Source organism: Hyperolius riggenbachi, chromosome 3 (assembly GCF_040937935.1).
Source record: "Hyperolius riggenbachi isolate aHypRig1 chromosome 3, aHypRig1.pri, whole genome shotgun sequence".
NCBI lineage: Eukaryota > Metazoa > Chordata > Amphibia > Anura > Hyperoliidae > Hyperolius > Hyperolius riggenbachi.
In genome coordinates, this window is record NC_090648.1 from 182949107 (window position 1) to 182967943 (window position 18837).

General features: G+C 43.9%; 2 protein-coding genes across 4 annotated transcripts in view; one reads left to right on the top strand and one right to left on the bottom strand.

The window, feature by feature from the left end:
• The window catches only part of FAM227B (family with sequence similarity 227 member B), a 468573-nt gene that overhangs the window by 130827 nt on the left and 318909 nt on the right, over positions 1-18837 (top strand). The window lies entirely within an intron of this gene.
• The window catches only part of FGF7 (fibroblast growth factor 7), a 134631-nt gene that overhangs the window by 11125 nt on the left and 104669 nt on the right, over positions 1-18837 (bottom strand). Inside the window, exon 3 of the mRNA XM_068275416.1 lies at positions 236-339. Within this exon, the coding sequence (XP_068131517.1) occupies positions 236-339 (104 nt within the window). The remainder of the gene's footprint in view (positions 1-235; positions 340-18837) is intronic.

Consider the following 18837-nt stretch of genomic DNA (forward strand, 5'->3'; position numbering starts at 1 on the left):
TCCCCTCTCAAGCCTCCCTGCCCCTCTAAAGCACTTTCATACAGTTTCATCTTGAAAACAGGAGCAATGTTTACTTTTATGACACAGAACCACTCCATTTTTACTCAATAATACAATTTAGGAATTTCATGTATGATGCGCATTTAGTAATATTTTACATTTGATGACATAATGGGGTTAAAAATGGGTTACATTTCATGTTGATGTTTATTATATAACTATAAATATGTATTACCTTTCCATAAAGCTTTCCAGACTTATTCATAGCTAGGAAATATTCACTTTGCACGCCTTTGATTGCAACAATCCCAACTGTTACGGTTCTGATTTCCAGAATACCTGCAGAATATAAATGCCAATTTTTGTTAGTTTTTTCGCTCCAGTATTTAAATTATCAGGAAAACATATCACTAGTTAATAAGATTATTCGCCAAGTATATAAACACAGCATCATTCAGCTACTTTTTTAAATTTCCACTTTGTTAAAGTTCCAAAATTGATATATCGTTATCCTTTTAAATAACACTAACATCTTTCACAGAGTATATATCCATGTCATGAACTGTCCCTCAAAGGAGCTCACAATGTAATCTCTACCATAGTTAAAGTCTAATATACCTTCCTTAAAGAGACTCTCTAACAAAGCTTTATTTCGTCTATCCTATAAGTTCCTATACTTGTTCTAATGTGGCGTGTCTTATTGCAGACTTTGCTAGTTGCACAGTGGCTGTATTATCTCTGCTATATAATCTAATCTTCTTTCCTCTGACGGCTTTGTCGGGCTCAGGCACTTAGGCTGGAATGTGCAGCTCTGCTTGTGATAGGATAAAAGCTATACACACCCTCTCCAGGCTCTGTATGAGTCACAGACTGAGCTCCTCTGAGCCTATCACATTCTGGTAAAAGCCATGTCTTTTGTTTGTAAACCCTGCCTAAAATTGGCAATTACAAGCCAGTATTGCAGCAGGGAGTGACAGAAACAGCACAGAGGGGCCCAGGAGAACATAATGAATAGAATGGTATGCTTTTTATTGTAAGTATTTTAGAGTACAGATTCTCTTTAATCTAAATCCCCATAAACAGCAGTCTTCTATGCAGCACAATTGTTGAACAACTTTTGTTGTGAAACAAGTTGAAAGAGCTAAATAAGTCAATTCAACTTTTGGATTGACTTCTTATCAGTCTTATCAGCTTTTTGAACAATAGCAAAATACTTTTTTTTTTTGCTCTTTCAACTTGTTTCGCAACAAAAGTTGTTCAACAATTGTGCTGCATAAAAGACCGCTGTTGAGCGTGTGTATGGGGCTTAAGGCCTATTGTTTGAGTGATCCAACTAATTTATCCGTGTGTTTTTGCAATGTGGGAGGAAGCTGGAGTGCCTAGAAGAAACCTGTGCAAACACAAAGAGATCATACAAACTCCATACAGATTCAAGCCTGGAATTATAACTCCTCAAACAGGCGTGCTACCCACTACACTGTCAACAGTCCAAGCCTTGTCGGCTGCCCTTGTGGATATAATAACTCAATAAAAAGCGTGATCTTTTGAATATACGGTGTGCTGATATATTGGACTGTTGACTGTGTGTGTGGCATAGCCTATCCCACAATATCAAGCACCCGACCTTGATGAAATTGGTGTGCCTACTCACAATCTTCGTGGACTATCCACTACACAGTCATGCTTCTTGGTTTTGGAGACCTAAAACATTGAATTTAATGTACTGGCTGGATTAATTGATCAATAGGCTTAATACAAAACCCAGTTAAATTGGAGCCCCTCATTAAAATTATAATAAGGTGGCGTGAGCAATTAAATAACATTATTACAGTAGGCCTAGTACATATGAGGCAGTCTGTGGCCAACTTTACTTTTGGGCAGTTCAACATATTTGATTGGTCAGAAATCCCAAAGAAATGTAAACCTGTGCATGCTGGCTTTTCTGACTGATCCTTTGTTCCAAGCAACTTCCTAGGTTCCGGTTCTTGCCACATCACATTGACCAATAGACTATGAGGGCATTCTGTAAGGAGTAGGAGGACAACTAGACCACCATGAAATACTGTGAGGGGAATGGGGGGACCACTAGACCACCAGGGCATACTGTAAAGGGGGGCACTAGACCACCAGAGACTGTAAGGGGGGTGGGGAGGCCTTTAGACTACAAGGGCATAGTGGAGGGGGATGAGCCATTAGACTTGTAGGACAGACCATACTATTAAGGTGGAAGGATCACTAGAGCACCAGGGAAAACTAAAAGGTTAGGGTGCACAGCACAAGGATCACGGTTCGCCTTAGCTGCAGCCCAAAGGGTACGCTGCCAAAATATGTTTTGTGTTTTTTTAGGAAGGGAAATCACTTATGTTTGTTAGTTTAGGAAGGGGCACTCTGCCGAGTGAAATGCTGCCTAAATATGTCTAGGAAATGTCCTGCCTAAATATGTTTAGGGACTGTGCTGCTTACTTTATCCATTTAAATAATCTGGTCCTAACCATGTTGGATTTTGAGTATTTTCTTGCTTGCTGGTGGTTTAAAGAGCAACTGAAGTGAGATGAATATGGAAGCTGCTATATTGATTTGCTTTTAAAGAGAATCTGTAATGTAAAAAAACCCCTGTGGGGGATACTTACCTCGGGAGGGGGAAGCCTCTGGATCCTAACGAGGCTTCCTCCGTCCTCCTCCATCCCTCCATTCAAGTGCTGGGACCTCCGAAGTGCGATGAGGTAAATATTTACCTACCGCAATCCTGCGCCAGCGCACTAGCGGCTCTTCGTTCGGGTAAGCCGGAAGTGGCCAAACCCGATCGTATCCGCTTTACTGCACAGGCACAAGTTCTTTTGCACCTGTGAAGTAGAGCGGATACGATCAGGCTCGGCTATTTCCGGCCTCATTTGGACCCTGAGGCTTCCCCTCCCAAGGTAAGTATCCCCCAGAGGCGTGTTTTTTTTGTTTTGTTTTTTCTGTTACAGGTTCTCTTTAAACAATACCAGTTGCCTGTCTTGCTGATCTATTTGGGTGCAGCAGCGTCTTAACAGACACACCAGAAACAAGTATGCAGCTAATCTTGTCAGATCTGACCATTTTGTCAGAAACACCTGATCTACTGCATGCTTGTTCAAGGTCTGTAGCTAGAGGTATCAAAGACACAGGATCAGCAGGACAACCAGGCAGATTGTATTGCTTAAAAGGAAATAAAAATGGCAGCCTTTACATCCCTCTTGCTTCAGTTGTCATTTAAAGGGGTTTTTTATTGACGAGGTGTAAATATCACCTAGGAAAAAACTCAGGAAAAAGTTAATTGCATATGGGCCATTGTATGTTGCAGAACAGGGCCGGCCTTTGACCTGAGCGACCTGTGCGATCGCTCAGGGCGCCGGCTTCCAGGGGGCGCTCCTGCCGCCTGGCCGCATGTAGCTGGCTGTGTCCGTTTCGCTCCGCCCCCCCCCTGTGCGGCCACCGTGATGGAGGGGGGAGCCGCGGGGAGTGCAGCCCGTCCTCTCCCTCCCTCCTCTCCGGGCGCTCTCCGTGCTCCCCCCTGCAGAGTGCAGACTGCAGCAGTGAGAACAACTCACCTCCCTGGTTCCGATCGCCGGCGCCTCTCACTTGCCGCTGGTCTCCTCTTGTACATTGTCACTGATGCACAATAAACTTCCTGCTTAACAGGAAGTTTACTGTGTATCAGTGTCAATGTACAAGAGGAGACCAGCGGCAAGTGATACACCGTGAGAGGCGCCGGCGATCGGAACCAGGGAGGTGAGTTGTTCTCTCTGCAGTCTGCAGCAGCATCGGAGGGGGGAGCACGGAGGGTGGCCCGGAGAGGAAGGGAGGGAGAGGTCGGGCTGCCCTCCCCGCGGCTCCCCCTCCAGTATGAGGGGAGGGGAGCACCTACCTACCTACCTAATCTATACTGGGGGCACCTATCTAGCCTGTACTGGGGGGGCAGCTACCTATCTAATCTATACTGGGGGGCAGGCAGCTACCTATCTAATCTATACTGGGGGCACCTACCTATCTAACCTATACTGGGGGGGGCAGCTACCTATCTAATCTATACTGGGGGCACCTACCTATCTAACCTATACGGGGGGGGGGGGGCAGCTACCTATCTAATCTATACTGGGGGCACCTACCTATCTAACCTATACTGGGGGGGGGGGGCAGCTACCTATCTAATCTATACTGGGGGCACCTACCTATCTAACCTATACTGGGGGCACCTACCTATCTAACCTATACTGGAGGGGCAGCTACCTATCTAACTTATACTGGGGGCAGCTACCTATCTAACCTATACTGGGGGCACCTACCTATCTAATCTATACTGGGGGCAGCTACCTATCTAACCTATGCTGGGGGCAGCTACCTATCTAACCTATGCTGGGGGCAGCTACTTATCTAATCTATACTGGGGGCAGCAGCTACCTATCTAATCTATACTGGGGGCAGCTACCTATCTAACCTATACTGGGGGGGGGCAGCTACCTATCTAATCTATACTGGGGGCAGCTACCTATCTAACCTTTACTGTAGGCAGATCCCCCCTTTAGTGTATATAGGCTTAGGCTACTAGTCTTACAGTCGCAGATCCCCTTTTAGTGTATTTAGGCAGCAGATCCCCCCCCCCCCCCCATTAGTGTATGTGTGTGGTGCGCTCACACGCGAAGAGGATGAATTTGGGGGGGGGGGGGCACCAAAATCTGGTTCTGCTCAGGGCTCTGTGAAACCTAAGGCCGGCCCTGTTGCAGAAAATATTTTTGATTCTTTTGGTCTCCTAAAATATTTACTACAGAAATGTATCATATGTAGGACATTTTAGTTGCAGAACCTTGGCTGTGCAGTGTCATGAACTATATGACAAATAAAAGTTAAAATAAAAATATAATAACTGCAAATCTTGACACTGTAAGGGCATTCACTAGTATTTTTCCAAGAAGACAGCTTGCCTAGTGTTATGCATTTTACACACCATAAAAATGTTGATTGTGTCATGAAAACAAAGAGACTGTGAGAAACTGATCAACAAAAGTCTAGCAATGAATACTCCAAATTAAAACAGAAATCTAAGTATGTGTAAATGATACAAAACAGATCACTTTGTATTGTGCTTTCAGTAAGATAAAGCATCTGCTTGACCTTACTGGGCACTGAGAGCTGATAGGGTTTCCAGTGATTTATGTGTGAGAAGAAAAACAGTTACTCAGTACTGTTCAAGTACTAAGAAGGCAGAATTACAGTTTACTGTTCAAAAGTAGTGTTCACATTTACACACACACACACACACACACACACACACACACACACACACACACACACACACACACACACACACACACACACACACACACACACACACACACACACACACACACACACACACACACACACACACACACACACACACACACACACACACACACACACACACACACACACACACACACACACACTTTGCATGCTTGATGCTGGTTCTTTTAGTTCCTGAACTGAGGACTATTATGGGACTCTTCAATTTACTAATTAGGCCATTGAGAAGCAAGCGAATTGAATGTACAGTGGGAGCATGCTCAGGTGCAGTTGCAGTTGTGGAGATGCTGTAATGGCCTCTGTCCAGTGAGTATGAAAATCATACTTGCAGTGCTTCAAGACATGCACTTGTATGGTAAAATTATCTTTTAAAGATGATCCATCCCCAAACATATCGTAAACAAGATTAAAATTGTTTAATGCCTTTTTTCTCATAAAGACCTTTGTAATGTGACCACCTTATGACATAGAGCATGGTCTGGAGTGTAACATACCCTCCCTCCAGGAACGGACTGTCCTGGCTGTCACACTGACTCCCTCTTCAAAGGAACCAGTTGAGGCGGCTGTAGCCCAGACTGTCAGGAGTGTTATACAATTGTTATAAGATAATTAGGATTTTTTTTTTAATAGGGAACTTTCGGCACAATATACTGTCAATGATCTGGCAGCCTCATGTTCACATTCTATTTTCTCCCTTGGCGAGATTGAACCATTAGGGGTGAATATCTGCGCCAGAGAAAAATAAACCAAAAAGCTGCCAGAAGCTCAGGTCCTCAGATCAGACTTCCCATCAACATTCTCGGTAAATGCTTCAGCGCTGATTAAACTCCAGAATCCAACACCCCATGGAAATAGAGGCTTACCAGGTGGTAGAGAAAGACTAGGGTTATAAGGTCTGCACATTTAAAGGACAACTGTAGTTAAGAGAGCTATGGAGGCTGCCATATTTATTTCCTTTTAAACAATACAAGTTGCCTTACTATCCTGCTCATCCTCTGCCTCTAATACTTTTAGCCATAGACCCTGAAAAAGCAGGTCAGGTGTTTTTGACAATATTGTCAGATCTGACAAGATTATCCATATGCTTGTTTCTGGTGTTGTTCAGACACTACTGCAGCCCAATAGATCAGCAGGGCTGCATGGAAACTGGTATTGTTTAAAAGGAAATAAATAAATATGGCAGCCTCCTTAGCCCTCTTGACGACAGCCGCAATCAACGGTCACATGTGGAAATGTGCAGACCTTACAACCCGGGCCTTTCTACCACCTGGCAAGCCTCTATTTCTATACAGTGTTGGTGGTGGATGCTGGAGTTTAATCAGCACTGATCAGCATTTACCATAGATTGAACCATTGTTAGAAAGCCGGAAGGTCTTGGCTTTCATTTGCACTAGGTCGTAATTGATGGTGAGACACTGTTCCAGAGTTATGCTCTGTTGAAAGAGGGGTGTCCACTGTACCTGCCTGCTGTGTCCACTCTTGTCGTCTGACGTCCAAGAAGTGCCAGCTGAAGACCTGTATATTAAGATGATCTGGTAGGCTTAGTAGCCTTAACATGGATCGGGTGCTGTAAAAGAAGCTGGTCAGTGTAGCAACTACTGGTTGCATGGGCCTGAGGAGGAGAAGATGGTTAGGCTGGTACCAGGGGTTTACCTGTGGAAGCCGTCAGGTGAGTGCGATGCAGCGGCAGCAGGTGCATCTCCAGATTCCTGAACTGAAGATGTTGGTACTAATCAAGTCCCATTGGCCGCCACGGTTTATGGTGCTTACCAGGTCATCTACATGTTTTGCTGCTGAGCCTGAATCTCTAGAATTCGGGAACTTCTCAGCGCTATGGGTCTGACTAGGCAATGGCACAATGAAGGCATCAGCTGGCACTTCTGTGTGGCAGGAGCCAGGACACAGCAGCCAGGTACAGTGGACATCCCTCCTCCAACAGTGAGTTTAAAGAGGAACTCCAGTGAAAATAATGTAGTAAAAAAAGTGCTTCATTTTTACAATAATTATGTATAAATGATTTAGTCAGTGTTTGCTCATTGTAAAATCTTTCCTCTCCCCGATTTACATTCTGACATTTATTACATGGGAACATTTTTACTGTGGGCAGGTTATGTAGCTGCTCCTAGCTGTTTTGGCTGTTACAGACAGCTGTAAACAGCCATTTCCTGTCTGTGAACATTGTTACATTGTGGCAGTTTGCCCAGAGTACCGCGGTACCCAGAGCTTCTTGTGGGAGGGGTTTCAGCACAAAATCAGTCATACAGCGCCCCCTGATGGTCTGTTTGTGAAAAGCATCATATTTCTCATGTAAAAGGGGGTATCAGTTACTGATTAGGAAAAAGTTCAATTCTAGGTTGGAGTTTCTCTTTAAGCTTTTAATATAAGCAATACTTATGGACGCATTTTTTACATTATTCAGCAGAGAGGTTTTTTTGAAGGATCTAAGAGCCTGATGCACAAAATGCCAGTAAATGTGCCGTGTGCAGACAGCACATGGCAATTTTACTGGTCCTAAAACCTGGGGAGCACCAGCCCTTACACTATTAGCACCATGTGCCCTCCCAGGATAATGCATGTGTTGCTATAGTAATGGCCATTATGCAATAAGCGTAACCATAGGGCCTTGCTGTAACATAGATTGTAGTGTAACGATTTCAACTAATGTACCCTTCTTAAACTTGAAGATTGTATACAAATGTAAGCAGACTGCAGAGTGGCGCAACGGAAGTGTGCTAGGCCCATAACCCAAAGGTCAATGGATCGAAACGAACCTCTGCTAGGCATGATTTCATTTTTGCACCTCGCTTTATCGCATGGGCAAAACAGTTTCCATAGCCCTGTAAGAGAAAGTGTAATAAGTGCCCTGCCATAACATAGATATTACGGTAGCTCAGACTACTCCTGGGCCTTTCTTGTAGTTGAAGACATGAGTGAACTGTGACACCACACTTAAAAAAAAAAACAGAAAACAGAGAAGCTTCTCCATATTGGAGCATTTGGTAAAGTCTTAAGCCAATCTGTTGTAAGACACAAGTAAGTTTTAGGTTAGCAGGAATGGTTGCATGACCACCTAGCTTTTCATCCTTCCCAGGCCAGCTAGGCTGGGTTCAGCCTGTAGTGTTGGTAGTATGGAGGGGAGGAGGAGGAGGAGTTCCACTCCCTGATTGATGTATACACATGCAGTAGTGTAGGCCTGCAATTTAGCATTGAATGTGATTTCTGCCCTTAAAGTGAACCTTAAGCCAGGAAAAAAAAATGAGTTTTACTCACCTGGGGCTTCTACCAGCCCCCTGCAGCAGTCCTGTGCCCTCTCATCCACTCACTCTGGAGGGAGACATGGTTGACTGGAATAGACGTCAAAAGTCCCGGAAAAAAATTTAGTTTTCACACAAAGCAGTGTTTTAAAAGGACACTTAAGCCAGAAAAAAAATGAGTTTTACTCACCTGGGGCTTCTACCAGCCCCCTGCAGCAGTCCTGTGCCCTCGCAGCCACTCACTAATCCTCTGGTCCCCCACTGCCAGCTAGTTTCGTTTTTGCCGACAGGCCCGTCAGGACTGGCCACGCATAGCTTTTTCCGCATTCCCGACTGTAATTAGCGCTATTGCGGGCCGCAACGCGTACAAAAATACGCGTTGCCACATATCTATGCGTTTGTAATGTGGCAACGCGTATTCTAATTACAGTCAGGAATGCGGAGAAAGCTATGCGTGGCCAGTCCTGACGGGCCTGTCGGCAAAAACGAAACTAGTTGGCAGCGGGGGACCAGAGGATTAGTGAGTGGCTGCGAGGGCACAGGACTGCTGCAGGGGGCTGGTAGAAGCCCCAGGTGAGTAAAACTCATTTTTTTTCTGGCTTAAGTGTCCTTTTAAAACACTGCTTTGTGTGAAAACTAAATTTTTTTCCGGGACTTTTGACGTCTATTCCAGTCAACCATGTCTCCCTCCAGGTGTTATATTCCTTGAAACATATTTTCCATCTCTTTTCTGGCCAGCATAATTTTTTCTAATTTTTCAAGTTTGCCTCCCCATTTAAGTCTATGGTGGTTCGCGAACGTTCGCAAGTTCGCGAACGTTTGCTGAGGTTCGCGAACCTAAAATCGGAGGTTCGGGCCATCTCTAGTTGCAAGCTGGGGGGATGCTTTCTTGTAGGTAATAGGAACACAACATTTAAGAACAAGGCATTTGTCTCTAGCCTGAGAAAAAGATCTCAGGTGTCCTGTCCCCACACAATGCAATCTCAAATTGGATTAATTTTGATGGCGATTTTCACGGTTCTGCCATAACACACTTGGCTGTAGGAAACATATGTCATTAGTCAATTCTAACCATTTCTAATCTGCTTTGGTTTCTCACAAAAAGCTATTCTTAAGCATTTGGGAATTTGTCCAACAAAAGATGCATAGACAATCTAATAAATTCTAATCCAAAAATATTTGACTTGGAACAGTTCCACGAAATATGCGCAAAGGTTTCCCACTGTCCACAACCTCTGAAGCACAGTGATCCCTGTCAAAATGTAGAGATTCTACCAGGTATGAGTAACCACAGTAGAAGAACCTTAGAGCTTGTTTCTATAGTGGAGGGGTTGTTTGAACATTGAGGGTACGTTTCCACTTGTGCGGCGCGATTTGCTCGCGGAAAATGCGTCAACGAATCCGCATACGGTTGCGGATTCGTTGACGTTTTTATGCGGATTTTCACGCGGAATCGTTCGCGATTTTAACAACGCGATTTTAACCATGTCAATGCCGGCAAGCATCGACATGGGTTTTTTCACGAAATTGCGCGCGGAAACGCTGGGAAAACCACAAGACTCAAGTGCTTGCGGTTTTCCTATTTAGTTACATGACCGACGATTCGCGTGCGGGCTTGTGAATTCTGACGGCTCTGCTGTGCAGATTTTTTCTGCAGAGCGAGCTGCACAGAATTCCTGACAAGTGGAAATGGCGCCATCCACTTGTATTGGTTGAGCGAATCTGCATGCAGGAAACGCATGCAGATTCGCTCTAGTGGAAACGAGCCCTGAGTGAGGAAAAGTCTTCAGTATATATTGCAGCTCATCAATATGCAAGGATGTATTAAGTTCTTTGTTTCCATGCAGTGTGTATACTGGAGTCATCAAATGTCAATATATATGTAGATAGATCTGTGTAGCGCTCAACATAAAAGTTCACATAAAAGCATAGAAAAGTAGTCCAGGTCAGTGATATACAGTCCTAGGATAAATAACCAATCCACAAACAATCCACACAGGGTACTCTCACCGACTCAGGTGGCTGATTATGTTACAGATCAGCAAAAAAGGCACATCAGAAAGATCTTTGACCACTTGCATCCATTTGTATCTGGAACTGGCACATAGCGTAATCCAGCTTCTGATCAATGGTGTAACTGTCTCATGCACCCTCACACGTGTATAAGTGTTCAAGCTTGGCAACCCTCCACCAGCAATCTCGTAAAACTGTTATACGGTCACTAGATGGGTGTGCTGATCATGCAGAAGACCAGCTCACAGCGCTTATCAAGTCCTTGATCGTCCGGACACCTCTTAAAATATGCAACTCCTTAAAAACTTAAAACAAACGCTGCATAGCGTAATACTGCTTTATTTAAAACGTTTAAAAGCATATCAGTGCACTCACATTTAGGTAGAAACAATGCGCATTGATAATATAATCCTCAGCGTCCCACAGAGCTTCAGCACTAGTATCTCCCAGCTCCAACGCACCAGAGGCTCCGCCTAATCAGTTTCATCAAATGACTCATCGGAGAGGCTTTTAAACTTTTTAAATAAAGCAGTATTACGCTATGCAGCGTTTGATTTAAGTTTTTAAGGAGGACGATCAAGGACTTTTGGTTTTTTGTCAATGACTGCACAACTTATTGTTGCCAGCGATCAGTGACATGGAGACTTAGATCAATAAATGGGAATTGTGATCTCCCCTCTAATAATCGGTGGCATGAAAGAGCGCAGGAGTGAGCGGAAGTGTGCTGTGGCAAAGGACGAGTATCTACGTCCCTGAGAGCTGTAGAGGTATTTTGCAGGGAAGTAGATAATTGTCCCCGGGGATGGGAAGTGGTTAAGTTAGTATGTGCCTGTATACATGGGTTCAATGGAGCTGGTCGGGTAGACCCAAAAGTAATTTGGCTTCTTGTTCTCCCAATGGAAGTTCTCCCAACCCCTGCAAAGTTTCCAAGGTTGACAGGAAAGTTCAGGGCTTGGAATCTTACTTCATTTACTTACAGTCCTGACATATCTTCAAATGTAAGGATTTTTTAGAAAGGTTATTGGATTAGTAAGTGTAAGTAAAATATTATCTGCAAAGAGGCATAACTTGTCATAATAGCGTGCTGTCAATTTGCATTACATTTGTGCTTCTTCTAGTCAGGAGAACTAACAGTTGTATTGCTTCGGAAAAAAGTAGGAGGGGAGTGAGTGGGGACAACCCTGCCTTATTCCCCTGTAAATAGGCATCATTGCAGATCTGAAGCCTGAATATTGCACAAAAACAGGCAGATGATGGTAGAATGCTTTAACCCATAGCAAAAGATTATGGGAAACTAATCCCTAATGTTGTAGTAACTGCATCAAATAAGTCTAAGACAGAAGAGTTGCAGACTTTTTTTGAATGCCAAGTGATTGTAACAACAGTATTAAACACTGTACTCCATAAGGCTGTCATGACTCGGACTGCGCCCTGCATCCATCCCCCCATAAACACGCATCCACACTGTGCCATTTGTTTGTAAATCATGTTGGAGTAGGCCCCAACCCATTGGGTCAGCACCTGTGACCCAGAAGAATTATTTGTCATGCATGCGCAGTTTGGCCAGTGAGCACAGTACGCATGCTCGTGCTAACAGCACTTGCAGCATCCTGTAAGTTCAAAGTGCATGTGGCGCGGACGGGCCGAACTATGCATGCGTGACCAATACTCCTTGGGGGTCACAGATAACAACCCAAGGGGGTCAGGGCCTTCTTCAGGACAATTTACAAACAAAAACTACAATGCTGCGGGGTACAGATGACACACTCCGCATCATAACAACTTTATGGCGCACAGCAGGTACAGTGTTAAATACCTGTCTGTCACCTCAGAAATCTTTTAAAGGGATACTGTAGGGGGGTCGGGGGAAAATGAGTTGAAGTTACCAGGTGCTTCTAATGGTCCCCCGCAGACATCCTGTGTTGGCGCAGCCACTCACAAGATGCTCCGGCCCCGCCTCCAGTTCACTTCTGGAATTTCTGACTTTAAAGTCAGAAAACCACTGCGCCTGCATTGCCGTGTCCTCTCTCCCGCTGATGGCACCAGGAGCGTACTGCGCAGACCAAAGACCATACTGGACTTGTGCAATACTCTCCTGGTGCCATCAGCGGGAGCGAGGACACGGCAATGCAGGCGCAGTGGTTTTCTGACTTTAAAGTCAGAAATTCCAGAAGTGAACTGGAGGCGGGGCCGGAGCATCGGTGAGTGGCTGCGTGGGCACAGGATGTCTGCGGGGGATTATTAGAAGCCCTGGGTAAGTTCAACTCATTTTCCCCCGACCCCCTACAGTATTCCTTTAAGCTTAGTACATTTTTCCTCTTAGTCTGGACTTCTTAGTCTACAGGCAAGGAAGGTATCAGGCTTGTTTTCTTGGCTCAGGACTATGCCTATTTGCTTTTTTGCAGTTGAGATTTAAGGTCTCTCTAGTTTTCCTACATTTCTCTAGATTTAAATGGGTGGGACTCCTCTTGTGTGTATTATCTCTCTAGCCTTTCTTTTTCAGACAGTTTCCTTTTTTTTGGCTACAGTATTTTAACTGTTCCTGCCTGAGAAATCCTACAATGTGTTGCCAGAACTGTTCTAAATTGTAGGTCAAATGTTTGTAGTTACAATTAGCAGTGACACATCTGGATACAGAATTTTCAGTGAAAAACTTTGGTATATCAAACTTCAGTGGTTTTCCATATTGTACCACATCTTAGTGAAACTCTGCAGAGGGCAACACTTTGTAAATGTAGCTATAACTTTTTTTTAAATATAGTAAAACACCATCAGACCATCACAAAGTTTGCTGAAGCTAAAATGGAGCAATTGCCCAAAGCAACAATTGAGATTTAAAATGACAAGAAATTAGATTGTTGGCCATTGCTCTTTTTCACACCAGATTTTTTTGCACGGCCTTTGAATTATTAGACCTTGCTTGTACCAAAATGTCATTACAATTTGGGGCTGCTTTATCAAGACAAATGTAAATGTGGAGCAACTGTCCACTGCAGCCAATCAGGATTTAGTTATCAGTTAAACATGGATTTAAATTGGTTGCTCTAAACGGCTAATCAGTTTTGCTCCGGTTTTCTTTGTAGCCATATTGAGAAAACCCCTTTGTGTATTATTGTACCTATTTACATTGCAGCCTCCTTAATACATTTTGGTTTCAAAAATGTTTATTCAAGTGCAGTATAAAGTAACATTGTATAACTGCTGTACAATTACAGGAAAATATATCTAAACATATTTTACAGAGATTCTTCATAAAATACAGCAAGAGTAGCCTGTATATACGGGTGCCATAGTGGATGGCACTCTTGCCTTATAGTGCTGGGTCCTCATATTGAATCCCAGCTAGGGTACTATCTGCACAGCGTGTATACTGTATGTTCTCCCTGTGACTCTGTGGGTTTTCTCTAGGCATTCTGTTTCCCCCCCACACATCCTAAAAACATACAGAATAATTAATTGAAAAAAAAAAGGTGTGCACTCCTCTAATGAAAATAAACTAGAGAGCAATCATCAAACATATAAAATATTCATAGAATGGCCAAAGTACAGTCACTGGTTCGCCCCAAGCTCAAAGGGGAGTGACCCCCCAAAACTATAAAATGTTCCATCAGCCAAGCGCTAAACAGTTACTAATAAGTGGGAATGACCGTAGTCCTCAATCACTTTCCCACAGAAAATCATTGTTCAGTTTTTTAAATCTTAAATACAGTGAAGCATAGTGAAGCTCTACATCCACATAGAATCAGATTAACCGCTTCACAACTGAGGGGTTTTACCCCTTTAGCATCCGAGCAATTTTCTCCTTTCAGCGCTCCTTACATTAATTCGCCTATAACTTTATCATTACTTATCGCAATTAAATGAACTATATCTTTTTTTTTTCGCCACCAATTAGGCTTTCTTTAGGTGGGACATTATGCCAAGAATTATTTTATTCTAAATGTGTTTTAATGGGAAAATGGGAAAACATTTGGAAAAAAAAATCATTATTTTTCAGTTTTCGGCCATTATAGTTTTTAAATAATGCATGCTACTGTAATTAAAATCCATGTAACTTATTTGCCCATTTGTCCCGGTTATTACACAGTTTAAATTATGTCCCTATCACAATGTTTGGCGCCAATATTTTATTTGCAAATAAAGGTGCATTTTTTTCAGTTTTGCTTCCATCCCTAATTACAAGCCCATAATTTATAAAGTAACAGTGTTCTACTGTAAGGCTTGGTGGTGTATTCTCCACAGTCAGCATGCAACGCATGAGCTGGCGTGGAGGAGGTACACACACTAGCACCAGGAAACAGGCTATCCCTAGTATAGTGGAGGGGAGGACTGACTCCAATAGGAGATTGTGGCGCACAGAGCCGGTGCAGATCTGACAGCCACAAACAATGCTTACGTTATAACGTCTCAGCGCAAAGTAGCGCTGAGCGCACAAACCAGAACTGAGGAGATCAGGACAGGTAGACAGAATGAACGCTTGCTAGCTAGCGGCTACTTAGCGACAGCAAGCGTCCAAAACCAGACAGACTGGAATGAGGCAGCCAATGCGATGCGGCGATGGCGTGCCTCACAAAGACAGGACAGGACAGTCAGAAAATAGCAGGATTAAGATAGATGAACGTAACACAGATAAATATACAATAAGTATGTTATCCTAGCGTATTACAATTACAGCTATCAATGAAACTATTTGTAACGTCTGACTAACATATGTATATATCGGCAATGAACCGATATATGACATAAGCAGGAACGCTGACTAACACTGGAGCAAAACAGGGAACAGGGCTCAGAAGGATTCGCTATCTCTTCGCAGAGATGAACGCAATCCACAAACGGTAACAGGACAGGATTCAGAAGGATTCGTTATCTCTTCGCAGAGATGAACGCAATCCACAAACAGTAACAGAACAGGATTCAGAAGGATTCGTTATCTCTTCGCAGAGATGAACGCAATCCACAAACGGTAACAGGACAGGATTCAGAAGGATTCGCTATCTCTTCGCAGAGATGAACGCAATCCACAAACAGAACCAGGAGCAGGGTAACTACCTCAGCACGGGTGGTCACGGTACGCGCAACCTACCAAAACGTGCTGGAAGCTGACTAACTGCACACAGGATATAAACAGTTCGTGTACGTATACATCAGCGACACTGATGTATTAACGTAACACAAATACAAGGAAAATAATAAACGTGCTGGTATGCATATATATTGGCAATGAACCAATATATGATGCAAAGACCAGCAAAGTATCTTTATAACAAGAAACACGATCGGGGCCTAAAGCGACAGCAAGACTGGCTTAAGCTGAAGCTATGAAAACCCAAGGAAACCCTGCAGGAAGCAGATCTTTATACTGAGGTCATCCAATGGGAGCAGACATGCAGATTCCCACACAGGTGAATGATAATCAGTCACAAGCTGACAGCAGGGAAAGACAGACAAAGCTATGCAGCTTGCATGGAAATAGATCAGAACTGCCTGAGCTGCAGCACTACTACTTCCAGTAATAGCTGCTGCAGCAGCGATCATTACAGTACCCCCGCCTTTAAAAGCGGATTCCAGACGCTTTTCAAAACTGAAATTCCCAACAAAACAGTCTGACTGATAATTCATGATGACCGGGACAGCCCGGCAAGACCGAATTCCAGAATCAGTCCCCACAAGACTGGACCCATCAGAACCAGAACCTACAGAACCATGCCCATCAGTACTACAAGCCCCAGTGTGACACCCATCAGAACCATGATTTCCAGAAGAAAGCCCTCCGAAACTCCCTGAGCGATACCCACCGCCTTCCAGGAACCGTTCAGAAACGCCAAAGCCTTTGCAATGCCCACCGGTACTGTCTTTACCAACACAAAACCCACTGTTGAACCAGTCCAAGGCACCAGGACAAGTTTTCTCAGAGACCTCCCAGAACACCTTGAAGCTCCAAAGAGATCCCCATAGGTCAGAATGCCCCTTAGGCTCACATGGAGAACCATCAAGAACCCCTATGGAACCTAGGGCAATTCCCGAGTCAGGGCCAAAAGGACAAACATCAATATCAGGGCTTTCAGGGACCAGAACCATCTCTGGGCATGCAGGCAGACTGGCAATATCAGAACGTGTTCCCACTAAGGAAGCATCAGAGCACGCTAACACCTTAGACACACTTGGGCATTCTGGCACACAAAGAACATCTGGGCACACCGGCACAAGAGAAACCTCTGGGCATGTCAAGGAACTGTGAGCCTCAGGGTCAGCCAAGACAGGACCAAAACCAGGACTGGCCAAAAAAAAATCATCATGACTAAACTTCGCAACTACTGGACTTTTACACGAGAATGCTGGATCAGACTTAGATGTCGCTGATTCCAGCAAAGTCAGTAACAAATCAGATTCAGGGGCACTAACAAGACAGGACAAATCTTCTGATGTATGCACTGAACCAGACAGGGACTCCACAACTACCTCTGGACTGGACAGAGACTCATTTAATACACTGGATTTTAGCTCATGAGGCGCTGCAGAACAAGTCAGTATTGCAGCAGCCCCCACTGGACTAGGCAAAACTGAGGAATTCCCTGGACAGGAATAGGACTCTGGAACCTCTGCCACAGCGGCCAGAGAACCAGAATCTTTCAGGATACAGGGCTGGGTTTCAGGAACACTCATCAGACCGGACTGAAATTCTGAGATTTCTATTATTTTGACCAGAGAATCAGAATTATCCATGTTACAGGGCAAGACTTCTGAAACATTCAGAGGACAGGGCTGGAGTTCCTCGGCTGTTACAACACTGGAGAGGGACTCAACAACATTGGTTAAATCAGACTGTGTACAGGACAAGGTATCTGACACACTTGCTGACGAGGACAATATTTCAATGGCTTCTGCTTTGCTGGGCAGAAATTCATCAAGTTTTATTAGAGCAGACTGTAATTCCAAAACAGCTGCTAGACAAGTGAATATTACTGCAACACCAACTGAGGTAAGCAGTGCTTCAGCCTCCTCTGCTAGAGGGTTTAAAGTATCCAAAGTACTGGGTGAAGCATAAGACTCTGCGACCACAGCTTCACTGGACAGGATCACTGAACAGTCCATATTGCAGGGCAAAACCATGGAAGCACCTGCTGGACAGCATAATGATTCTGTGACCTGAGTTTCATTGGAGAGATCTACTGCACAATTCATGGTACAGGGCAAATTTATTGGAAAATTTTCTGAACAAGGTAATAATTCTGCGATTTCAGGTTCACATAGCAGATGCTCTGAGCTATTCACGAAACTAGAGCGAGGTGTAGAAACAGGAAGATCAAGACACAATGTTTGCGCATCTGAATCACCATTCATTTGTAAAATTGGAAAATTCAGATGCTGGGGTTCTGAGTTTACTAGACAGGATTGCTGGGACTCGGAAACTGATGTAGTGCATCTATTGGCATCTGCTGGATCAGACAGGAGTTGAACTTTATTAACACAGGTAATTTCTTCAGAAGTGTTTGCAGAGACAGGCAAGATTTTTCTGGTGTCTGTTTCACTAAACAAAGAGTCATGAGTACTGGCTAGGCTGGACTCGGAAGTCAGCAGGACCTCTGGATTCTCTGCTGAGAAATTTGCGCAGGGCAAGGTTAAGAATGTATCAGTGGCTTCTGTTTTACTGGGAAGTAACACTGAGTTATCCATGGTACAGGGTGGAATTGCAGGAACTTTAATTTCACACAAAAAGAGCTCCGAATCACCTGCTGAATCAGCCAAAGGTGCTGAAGCAGGCGGGTCAGAACGCCAAATTTGCGAATTCGGAGTCACATAAAAATCATCCAAAATCAGTTCCCACACATCAATCAAGGGAACCACACAGTCATACCTACACACACCAGCCTCTATTAGGTTATAGGCTGACTTAATGCATGCGTTCAATACCATTTCACTTTTTGCACTGTAAAATTGACAAAATGAACTTGAATCATTCTTCCATTCACAGACCAGGGCTTCCATCTCTCCCCTCTCGAATGGAGGATCCCATGCATACTTAACAGCGAAACATTTAGGCTGATCAGTCTGCAGATATGATTGTGGCAGGCACATGTATAGGGTTAATTAGCAGGTGATTGGCAGATTCCTTATTCTTAAGAATCTCCAATACCTGTAGCAAGTGTTGAACTGTAGTGTATGCAAACTTCCCTTGGTTCACAAATAAGTTGATTTGTTCAATACTCTGTAATATCTCATCATAATCATACTCAGATAATTCTTTTAAACAAAAATCTTTATT